The 12,067-nt window shown below is 38.7% G+C and overlaps 1 protein-coding gene across 2 annotated transcripts; it reads left to right on the top strand.

Annotated features, from left to right (window-relative positions):
• The first annotated feature begins 186 nt into the window (after window positions 1-186).
• LOC149098928 (uncharacterized) lies at window positions 187-8,136 on the top strand. Of its 2 annotated transcripts, XM_089277239.1 has the most exons (5): window positions 187-1,344; window positions 2,038-2,109; window positions 4,276-4,347; window positions 5,091-5,162; window positions 5,976-8,136. In XM_089277239.1, exons 1-5 carry the CDS (start codon window positions 1,289-1,291, stop codon window positions 6,049-6,051), a joined length of 348 nt encoding a protein of 115 aa, XP_089133365.1. In that variant the 5' UTR covers window positions 187-1,288; the 3' UTR covers window positions 6,052-8,136. The 2 variants fall into 2 exon arrangements, with proteins under 2 accessions (XP_089133365.1, XP_089133364.1); XM_089277238.1 differs by lacking the exon at window positions 5,976-8,136 and having other exon boundaries at window positions 192-1,344; window positions 5,091-5,782.
• The last annotated feature ends 3,931 nt before the right edge of the window (window positions 8,137-12,067 follow it).

Here is a 12,067-nt window from a genome sequence, read left to right as displayed (position 1 = left end):
AATTCGATGGTGCATTTTGCAAAAAATTAAAACTTCTAATCGATAGATTTTCTTCATTTTTTTCGCTAACCGTAGAACATGATCCATCAAAAGAAAAATAGGGGTCACCGAACGTCCAAGGTCGTTAAATCCAGGCAAAGCTATAGCAATGGCCATCTGCTCTATGATTGTTCATTTGATTACTTCGCGCGCGCTCGATGCATGACGTGGTGTGTGAATTTGCGTGCGAAGTAAGGATGCGCTGAAACAATTATCGCGAACGTCCTTAAAAATAGTTTACTTGAAATTTCCTTTCGACCTTTTAGAGGACAGACAGAAGACATATTAGATTTCCCACCGAGATTAAATAGACTGGCTGCGGCCGCACTAACCTGGTTAAAATTTCCAAATAACTTAACTCAGTTAGAAGTTGGTTATGATGAAATAATGCGGCTATATTTTGTGATTGAGCGGCCGCACTGAAGTGTCTTATAAAAACAACAAACTGACAGCCTTCGAGGACCTTGTTCTTATTTTCTCGATTCTTCTCTTTCTCTTTTGTTTCGTTTATCTATACTCACAGTTAAGGCAGTTCTTCTTCCTTCCTGTAAACACTATGCAAATTTCCAAGGGTGAGTTCTTTCAAACAAGATGCTGATTTTTGCGTAGACGTCAAAATGTTCTCCATCGCGGTCAAATGAACTGTCCTTGAATCAATGATGGTTTCATTCAGGAAATCACGAGAAATCCTGCCATGCTGATAACTTTTATAGAGAGCACTTCCGAATGAGCATTGAGGTCTTTCAAGCGCTTTTCCGTATTCTTTCACCAGTTATAACAAAAAAGAAACACTCTATTCCTGGCAGCGGTACCGATAGAGAAGCTTGCGACAATTGGCTTGTGGTTTCTGGGGACTGGGGAAGGCTATCGCTTCGCATCTGTTACGTCCGGGTGTTGGGAAATGTACTGCAGTAACATTGTTCACGAATTCCTGGGAGAAATGCTTCACGTCAGAGAAGATTACATCTCTTTGCGATTCAACGGAAGGGCATAAGAAAACGTAATAAGCAGATTCAAATTAAAATATGGCCTACTTTAAGTTGCATGTGTTAAACTCATAACAGTTATGTTGTAAATCTCCTGGATGTAAGCAACTTCAGCTCCTTTTTTAACTGCGACTGTGAGCCCTTATTTAATTATAAATATAAGGCCCACCCTTAAATTATTACGGGTGTTATTGATGGTCATGTGGCACATCACACTTCTAATATCGTGTTTGTCTTTATGAATTAGCAATATAAATGGGACCATGATAACTTATATACCTAAAGAAGCCTTCCGACACATGGTGGCGATTAAAAGCCTGTAAGTACCTAATAACAATAAGTGTCTGAGAACAGGCTCCTTTCTGGGAATCCTGGGTGAAATAGAAAATCGAACGTTTCGAGCTTGGTTAAAAGAACACTCTATTGAGGAACCTGTTCAAATGTGACCTTTGTCATCACGTGCTATTTTGTTATATTTTTTGCCTATTGTTGAAGATATACAAAACTTACTTTTTCTACCTAAAGTTTAGTCAATTCTTTATAAATAAAATCAGGGGAATTTTTTTGTACAATAGAAACGTTTTAATTAGGTCGTCAAGTTAGAACGAACAAGAGAAGGGTAGGCTAAAGCGAAAGCTGCTTTTTTCCCTACTTTTCTATGTACTGTTTTTGGGTTTATTATTATTATTTTTTTTTATCTTTTCACTTTATTCTTTTTATTTTCCTTGTCGTGCAAAGGTAGAGCGATCCGATGAGTGCTTTGTTTCGAAAACAAGATAACTTTTGTAACTTGCATGTTCATTCATTATCTGAGTGAGCTTTTTCTCTGATGTTTAGAGTTGCATACCAACCACTTTGTAATTTATTAGTCTTAAACTGTAAGTTACCGGTAGCAGATTACTAACCCCCCCCCTCCCCAGACTACCAGCCCAAGGAGTGGTTCAACAACAGCATAATCGTCATTCTATCATAGCCATACTTGATTGTAAATAATTTTCTTTACTGTCCCTAGTAATATCAGTGAAAATGAAATAGAAGTGCTACCAGAAGACGTATTTTCAGATTTGTTCAGTTTGCAAGACTTGTAAGTTTGTAGCTCATCGAAATTCGATCAATGTAACCTGAGTATCTGGCCTTTCTTAGCAAGAGGGTAGGGGTAGGGGGAAATTGCAGAGAAAGGCCTGACACAAACGTTTTAATAGGCTTCTGTCAAACATCCAAAATCTGGATGTTACGCTGATTGGGTAATACACAATGCAACATAACGTCACACTACCGGAAGTGAAAGTGTTTCGATTGGTGGTAAATTCTTTTCTGTCGCGATATTCATCAGGCTTGATATTTCATCGTCGAGCTTAGAGTATTGGTCAGAAAACAGAGCTCTCTTTGTTGAAGGTCTTCACTGACCCCCTTCAGCTTCATTTTCACAAGTGCCTTTTTTTTTACCGCTTCGCCTTTGGAGTCACTCCTGTTGGGGATCGCTGGCCTCGAACAGGAATTGAACCTCTAGGACCAGCTCTCGAAGGAGTTCGTGGAGCGCTTTCCTTCGCCTGGTCAAGTGCCCTACCACGCGCAAATGCCTCCCGTAACTCCTCGAACATTCTGTAGCAATTCACTATTTTCCTAGCGCATTTTTTGCGAACAGACCTTTTGCCGTCTTCACTATCTTGAATGACAACAATTCTCAACTCGAGAAATAATTCCACAAGAATGACAGGTTTTTCACACAAAACATTAGAAAACTCCTTGTTCGAAGTTTCAGAAAAAAAAGCGTTACTGTGGTGACACACTTACCATACTCTGTGTGAAAATGTTCGAGGCAAATTGTGCAAATATTCTCGGAAACCAGTTCAAACATGGACGAAACTGGATTATTTGCTCAAACTCTCGCCGTTGTGATCTGTGATGCATGCAATTAAACATGACAGCCGGAAACGATTTGATTGATTAATTGCTGGTTTTCAGTGTCACGCAGTTCAAAATAGATCAAAATAAAAAACAAAACCGGTCAATGGACAAAGTCCAGAATCTGGGAAATGAAAGAAGGTAAATATGCAAAGACTCTCGCCAAAATTCTGGTCACAGCAATTTTTCTTACGCGAGATATGCGGAGAAATTTTTTACCCAAATTTATAGAGATTTGTAAGGAGACGCCATGCTGGTGCCCATCCGTATGGGCACCAACATGCCGGCTAGAAACCAACAGAAACATCTGTCACTGAGTTTTGCTACAAACGGATGAATTTATCCCTCGACGAACTCTAAAACATTAAAATAATACTTTCCCTAAGACATGAACTGTTCAGATAGCCAAGTTCCCCGAAATAAGTCACTTTTTTAACCATCGTGACAGCTCTCCAGGCCGTCATGTAAATGCCGCGTCACGCAAAAGCTTAGAAATTCAAGCGTAGAGTATCACAAAACCAAGAACCCATTCGGAGCGAAAATTTGTACGAAAATTAGTTTTCAGCTGCTCTTATACATCATTGAAGTAAAATCTCAGGAAGATCAATAGTTTTGTAGTTCGAATTTTAGTGACGTCATGTGAAAACCAGCTATACGCACACTGACGCTTGTCACGCTATGAGGAGGTGGAAGACTGCAATAAAGACCCTTGTGTCAGGCTTTTCTTTGCCGTGTATTTCCTCCTTTTACCCCGCAAGTATGAAAAGCCTAATACTCAGGCTACAATCAATGTTATAAGACGCTTAAAAAATAGTAGAAACATAATTCCATTTTTTTTTCAATAAATGGGTACATTTTTGTGAATTGCCTAAATGAATTATTAGCCCAGATTTACCTATAAGTCAAAGACACGGACTTAACGAAACAAAAGCTTTAATATATCCCATAAGTACACAAAAAGGGTCCACCAGAATAAACTAATCTCTACCTCTAAGGCACTGACAGTCAGTTCTGTATATTAAGTGTCCTTCATACGTTGCAGAGTGACTGCGAAATTATAAAGATTTCGAATTTTCAGTTTTGTATCACTATTTTCAACGTCGCCTCCATGATTTCCAAGCTTTTTTGTACCGTCCCATATATATATATAGAATAAGATATATACCCTTGAAAAGCAAACCTGGAAATCTTGTGAAAGACGATTCAAGCAATTTTTTTTTTACTTTACGTCAGAACATTGGATACCTAGTTAGTTTCCGAAGAAGGGTCCCCCGATAGTGAACTTAACAGTAATTGTTATGGTTGCTGCTCCCTAGCTGATGTTTTCTTCCTTGTTGTTTTGCAGATACTTAAAGGGAAATCATATTCAGAATTTGACAGAAAATATTTTTTCTGCTTTGGCAAGCTTGCAATACTTGTAAGTATACCATTTACGTTCTGTACATATTAAATGACACAATGAACTTAAAATGCTAACATAGCAGTCAGGGATGGATATTAGCAATATACATTTAAATTTGTGTCTGGCACTGACCTATAGAAACGTTACAAACAACTCGTATAGTGACTTTGAAAGACGTTTTGAACGAACGACTTCGGCATTCGTTGCTTTTCAAAAGCCACCTTAAATTACCTGCTATCTAACGGTTCACAGTTTTACGCGTGGTACGCCAGAAATATAGCGAGTGACTGCTGCGCAACATATCAGATCACGCTAGTGATTTAGAAATACTCGGAATTCCAATATGATGTCGCAGGCCGCATTGCGGTCTCTATTAGAATACCAGGCGGTCTTGAGAGAAAAATAGGAGACTTTTGCCCGAGGCCTTTAAGCGTTTTTTTACAAACGAGCTACAAGCGGTTATGACGCAATTGTGACGTTTAAATGTACATTACCACATGAAACACTGAACTTCAGTAACGTCGTAAAAATGTTACTAAACATGCGGGGCTGGGGGCGGGTAGCTGGAGGATAATGTCTAGGCTGAAAGAGATAATGTGGGGCAACTGGGAGTGTTTACATGTATATCCGCAACGTTATACGAGACCATTTTGCGTCACTACAACAGTTTTAACATCTCCCGATTATATACATCAAGTTTTTAATGTCTTTCATAAAAATATATATTTAAGTGTCTATTTTTACTTCTTTGTTTGCAGGGATCTGTCTCAGAATGCCATTCGTCGTCTTCCTCCAAGGATATTCACCGGACTATCTCAATTACGCCTCTTGTACGTTTATCTTTATTTTTCTTTTAACAAATATGATAAAAAGTCACTCTTTCCTGCTGTAGATATAGTGTTGAATTGATAATAAAGAACGGCAAGGCTTTTATGAATAAAGAATACAATATTAACAGATTAACACCTCGTGGAAGAATTAGCAGAATAGCTGTTGACGTAACTGTTTACATTTCGCCTTATAATTGGAATACGACTTTGCGTACAGAAAGCATCATGACTTCTGGAGCATTTTTTAGCTCTTTTTTTTTAATGTAATGTTAAAAAAAAAAAGCTTTAATGTTCTCATGCAATTTTTTGTTATTACAAAAAGTTTGGGTTTTGACACCTTTGTCACACATAAAGGTTTTCAATATTTCAAGGTCAAATGTCTTCAGAATTTTAATCCTGCCGTGCCCTTTCCTTGCCCAGAACTGATGTTATTTGTTCCTCGATCTGAACTCAAAGGCTTATACTAATGGAAACTATTGCTAGCAAAAATTCTGCTGCCAAAAAAAACTAACAAAATTATTTCCTTTATTATACCGTTAAGCATTCAGTCAAGTATCTTTATCTATCTTTTAGGAAAACAAAAACAAAATCAAACAAACAAACAAACAAACAAACAAAAACACTGTTAAGGTACAAGGAGTTAGTTGTCTTGCTACGAAAGATAAACCCACTTATTTGTTGTTGTTGTATTTTTTTTAAATCCCTCATATTATTTGCATTGCTTTAAATGTAAACAGGATAAAAAAACCTAAATAAGCCAAACTAATTATGTAAGTAAGCACAATAGATAAACAACATTCTACCTAATTTCAGGAAGCTGGATGACAACGAAATTAAAAAACTACCCGAGGGTTTGTTTTCCAATCTTTCAAAGTTGAGGATCCTGTAACCATTTGACCCCCAAGGACGTTTATACACGTCCTGGGTGGTCGTGCTCTTAGTACCACTTGTGACGTCATCAATTTAAACGTCACCAGATATTCTTAATAAGCAGATTGTAGAGCTAGGATAGATCTATACGCACAATGGTCGGCTTTGGATATTGACGGCATTGTGACGTAGCAAACTGAAAAACAACGTTATCAGTTTTGGTGCAAAAGTGGTGGTAAAATGGCCCACTTGACCTATAATTGATCACGGTGCGATTTCTAGGCTTTGCCCATAATCAACACCCAACTTTTTACGGCAGCCAGAAAGAATATGCAACGCAAAAGGTCGCGAACGTCAAAGGGCCGAGAAAAAGGAAAGGAAAGGGGCAAGAAAAAAAAAATTCGGAACGGGGAATCACACCAAATTGAAACTTGCACATTTTTGTGCCTAATCCTCGAGAAATCTTTCTTTTTGATAAAAATTAGCTTTTTCAGCAAAACTTTGGCCCATTTAGCGTCATGGCAGCCAAAGACGAGTCTGGGGAATGCATCCATAGAGAGCGTACTTGCGTTTCGAGTCTCCGAAGAGGTCTTGCCATACGTGAGCTTACTTGTAAAGTTATTGCTTTCAATCATTCCCTAAAGGTAAATTGAAGTTTTTCTCCTAAACGTTTTTTGAACGATGGGTGGTAAAGGTGAACGCAAAAAGAAAAAAAGGGAAACGAGCAAGACCAAGGAGCTCGACAAGCGATGAACTCGAGGAAGATGGCCGCCATTATGAAAAGCTTTTAACCCTATACAAGGCACTTGAGCAAAAAGACGCGGAGAAAGGTTTACATATCGCAGGCTTACAAGCCCTCCTTCAAACAGCGAAGGATGAAATAAAGGTTTTGACCGATAAAGTGGCGGCACTCGAAGCCTCCTTGCAGTTTACGCAACAGGGGCAAGATGACATCAAAGACCGCGTGGCCACATGTGAATAAGACCAAATCAGGCAGGAGACAGAGTTGACCCGCCAAAGCATTTACAGCCGCAGATGGAACCTGCTTCTATTTAGAATCAACGAAACAGAGGGCGAGAATTGACATCACATCGTGAAGGATGTATTGAAGAATAACCTTCAAATCCCAGATCAGCGTGTAAACAACATGCCATTGTGCGGAGTTTATCGGCTTGGGAAAAAAACACAACGAACGGCCAAGACCGATTATTGTCCGTTTCACCTGCTGGGCAGACAGGGACCACGTTTGGAGCCAGCGCCGTCTTCTTGCAGAGTCTAACATCAGAATGGGGGAAGACCTGCCTTTTCACGTGCGTGAAATACGGAAAAATATTTTAGTTCCTGCTCTCAGGAAAGCCCAAAAGACCGACCGTGTTAAAGCCTCCATAGTCGCAGACAAGCTTGTAATAAACGGACGTCGGTAGACGTTCAACAAGATTCCTATTAAGTGGAGGCCCGATCAACCACAACCTCAACAGAACGACATCTACGGCCATAACGCTCTGGTTGTTGATCTGCCCAGTGCGCATGAAACAGGATCCCTTCAAGAAACACCAGAAAACGCCTGAAAAAGTTCTTCCTTTGAGACATTTATATTTCAAACAAGTAAGTTGCTTTCCCTTTTATCATGACATCGACTCGTTAAGATACCGGGTCCGACTTAGTATAATTTATAATAATAATAATAATAATAATAATAATAATAATAATAATAATAATAATAATAATAATAAAGGGCATTCCCTGCCAATTAAGCATCAGTGAACTACAAAAGATAACCTTGCTAGGTACAGCACACATTTTGAGGAGGGTGCTATCAAGCTAAAAACTGGCTATCCCCTAGTGCCCCAGGACCATGGTTTGGTCTCGGCCCTAAGGACTCTAAGCAAACATTACGTGAGGACGATAATAATAATAATAATGGCATTTCGGGCAGTATATCCACAGGGTGGCTCTTCGCCTGCCCGATGCTAACTAAATTTACAATTGTAAAAAGGTTAAAAGATATCTAAAAAATTTATATCTATATGTAAACGAGACAAAATTGTGTTTTAAGATATGCTAAAATAAATAAATGGATAAATAAATAATTAAAGTTATGCCAGATGTTCTAAAGCTCTCTTAAAAATAATGTTTTTGGTGTCTTTACAAAATTGCATCATAACCGTCGATTTTCAGAGGAGACTCTATAAACTCGCTTCTGTCATACCAGCTTAGCCCAGACTGAAACGCGAGTAAATTATGTTTCCTTCATGTTTGGATCTTACTAGATCTTTTAATATTTTGTTATTTATATATTTTGCAATTGTTTACTAATCCTGTAACAAATCTTCGTCTCTCAATCTATATTAGAATTTTTAGTTTAGACGTATGCTTTTCAGCTCAGCAATTTCCAGTTTTCTCACGCTTCTAAGAGAAAAAAAATCAATATACAACGGAAAATTGCTGTTCATAATAACAACATTACAAAGTTCAAGACTATATATAGATTTCTTTTGTAGCTTTTTTATTTTTCGTCTTTTTTGCTTTACTTTTCTTGTCTTCTCTTGTTTTTTACGTTTACTAACCCACAGATTTATGTGAAGTTGTGAAGTAATTAGGTTAACAAAAAAAAGATATATATTATTAAGTAAGTAGATATTTATTACATGTTGTAAACTGATTGTAAATTAAAATAATAATAATAATAATAATAATAATAATCAATGGCAGCCAAACAACTGATTTAACGGTTAAATATGGCATTTTTGGGTGAAAAATTGGTAGTCAAAAGGTTGAACGGACAAATATATTATACTATTGAAGTCTCTGTCAGAAATAGGACAGTGGGGCGTCCTATCAACCCCTACCCTCCGTTTGTCGAGCAAAAAGAAAATCATCAAGTTTGCGTGAATAGGTGCCGAATAGCCTGTGCTCAGCGGTTTTTTTCTTCCTGCGAGTTACAGGCTAAGAATTATTGAAAGCGTTATCGGTACGTTTGTTACATTGTTCACAGGCCATGACCGAAAGCTAAAAGCAACAGTGCACAGTGGTATAAGAGTGGGGGACCTTTAAGAGGGAGATGTCAAAATGCAGTAACAACCAAAAAATGTACTGAAATCCACAGGACCGTTCTTTTCCAGCATAATGATAACAACGAAACGCCCAACCCCCTCCCCCTCCACTTCTGTCTCTCCCCTTAACTGTTCAAGAGGGTGATGGGTGAAGGGTGGTCGATGAAATCCTGCTAAGTTTAACTCTAAAAGACACACAAGACTATTTTTTATTGAAAACATAACGTTGGGCTTACTCTCCATGCAAGAGTAGACGGTTACAACCGGTTGGAATAATCATGGCAAAAGAGAATATTTGGTTTAGACAAATGGTCTAGGTTAGATTTTAATAAAAGTTAACATTATTACCCACTTACATCGTTCGATACTCCAGACATTTGACAAATTTTGCACTCGCAAGGGGGCGGGGGGGGGGGGGGGGCAGTTACAGGTCAACCCTATGTTAGAAAAAGATTATATTATGATAGCAACATTACATTTATTATTTTATTGACGAAATAAGGAATCATTTTCGTAGTCTTATCGAATTGTAGAAACGCGGGAGAAAGGGTGGGAGAATCAGTGTTTACACGGCTCTCACAAGTTATCCCAAATTTTCACGAGTGTTTCTATAAAAATAAATAAAAACACGAAAAAAAAAGTTACGTTTATTTCTTTTTTTTTTAATAGCTCATGTAAGTCCTTTTGCCTGCGTTGCAGTCGTAAACTGAAAAGGGGTAGGGAGGCAAAAATTAAAACGCGAGGAAGAAGGGGAAGGAACGCCTGCTATAAGAACCGGGTTTTTCGCATCACGCCCACCGGTTTCGATGTAATTCGATTTCAACAGCTGTCAATTACTGTCAAGTTTCACCAATCAGAAACTAGCGCAGGCTTATCGGCAAAACTGACTTCCTGCGGGAATTTAGTCACCTGAAAAATCATTTTCCGGAGTGCTATTGCTCAATTATCGAAGTGTGAAAAATGGGAATATCTCAACATAACATAAACATCGAGGTCATTTTAGCGTGGAAATGTCCTCCACTCCCAACAAGAGTTCAAAAATAGGGAATAGAAAGGAGGATTACAATTGCAATAATCTCTACAGGTTCTGTGGCATCGAGTCTGGGCAAAAGCGGAGAGCGTCTTTCGAAATTTTATTTACAAAATGTCTAGAGACTGTGCTGGCCGACTGTTTTTGCTCTCTCAAAACCCTTGTTAATACATTTTCTGGTCCGCGACTATTGTTGGTTGTTTTTGATGCGATTGTGTAACCGACAATTAATAAGTTACTTAGTGAGTATTAGCCAATAGGAATTTTGCGTTCGCCAGCGAACGCAGAAATGAAAAGAAGGGGGTTCTTATAGCAGGCGTTCCTTCTTTCTCCCAGTCCCCCTCCTCCACCTCTTCCGTTTAACGCCTGCTACGTCCTGCTACGCTACGCAGGCTAAAGTTCTTTGATGTTATCAAGACGTACCAGGAGCCATAATCGGGGACGGAGAGCGTAAGTCTTGGGATCCGCGCGCACCTATGATATGGGACAATTTTTCTATTTTTAGAACAAATTGCGCCATCCTGACGTCATATATCCACGCGGATCCACGCACATGTCAGGGGCTCTCGCGTGGATGCTGTCACGTTGCGTGATCAAATGGTGAGAGTTGCGAGATTCTCTTGCAGATTTTTCACCGTGATGGCAGGGAATAAGGCAGGGAACAAGAACCAGGACGCTTATATGTAGTTTTATGCTCTGAGCTAACGGAAAAGGTGAGTTTTTCAGGGTCGAAAACAAGACTTCAATCTCGCGCTGGGAATGAATAATAAGATCTGCTCGCGCTAGTTGTAAGCTCACGCGTAAGTTTTTGCGTTTGTTCTGACTTAAGAATATAGCAAGAAAACTCTCTACTCTGGTATCGAGTTAATTTGTGAGTTTCTCAGACAATGGTTAATCATAACCAAAACCTGTTTTGATGGTTTCTTATTGTTTCTGCTTGTTTGGTGAGTTTGCAAAAGTTTTTGAAAGGAAAGTCTGACGCGTACAATTAGCTCATTTGCATAGTGCAGCTCGTGCACTTTCAAGGCCGAGTCGGTGTTTTCAGTTGTCAACAAATCTTGACAAAGATTTCTTTCGTTATCTTTTGTGCTGAGATGCAACAAATTTCAAGAACGCAAAAAAGGCTAGTAACATCATGAGTGTTTCTTCAACATAAGCATAGCGAAGTTTTACACTACGAAAATGAAAATAGACAAGGAGGTTTGATAACTCGATTAACAAAATCGAAATCGTTATTCGAAGTTGATTAAAGAAAGCGTCATTGTAACTTTGCTTAATATTTCTGCTTTATTCACATATTTCCAGCTTAGCTTTTAATATGTTCTCAAACATTTATCAATCTTAAACATATTTAAAAACTATAGAGTTATTGTTTGAGTTCGATGTACGCTTTCACACGAAAGTGCGGCGCGGCGGAAGTCCAATTTATCATGTTTACTGACTGTACAAAACACGCATCGGCGGGCGCTCTCATTCATCGACAACAGAGAATTTACTGGACTTTTACACAAATAAAACTGAGCAGTATCTACGGACGTAAAGTTATTGGGCCTGGATGAAACATCAAGCGTTGCTTACAATTCAGGCGAAACTCAAACTAGCAATTATTTTGTTTTCCCTTTCCGTCGCGATAGACTGGCAAATTCCTCGGAAGGGTGTGGTAAGAGGAGCCAGGAAACCATGAAGTCCTGAAGCTCTGCTATATCTAAATACATCCAGCTAGTTTTTTACTGTGTAATGGAAAAGCTGTTAATCTTCAACATATGTGAAATTTAAAGTGGGGTAATGTACGGCTCATGTAAAAGAAGCATCCGTCGGAACACAACTTGGTCAGCGATATATATAAGTTTAAAGCGAAACATATCTAAATTCGATACGGTCTTACTTCACTCAAACTGGAGCAACTTACGACGAAAGTACTTAATTAAGCAAAATTCCAACAGGCGTAAACG

The sequence above is a fragment of the Orbicella faveolata genome, unplaced genomic scaffold (assembly GCF_042242905.1).
Source record: "Orbicella faveolata isolate gen_17 unplaced genomic scaffold, um_ofav_v1 contig_46, whole genome shotgun sequence".
NCBI classification, from domain to species: Eukaryota; Metazoa; Cnidaria; class Anthozoa; order Scleractinia; family Merulinidae; genus Orbicella; species Orbicella faveolata.
The sequence above is the reverse complement of the archived record's forward strand: the minus strand, read 5'-3'. Positions and strand labels throughout refer to the sequence as shown.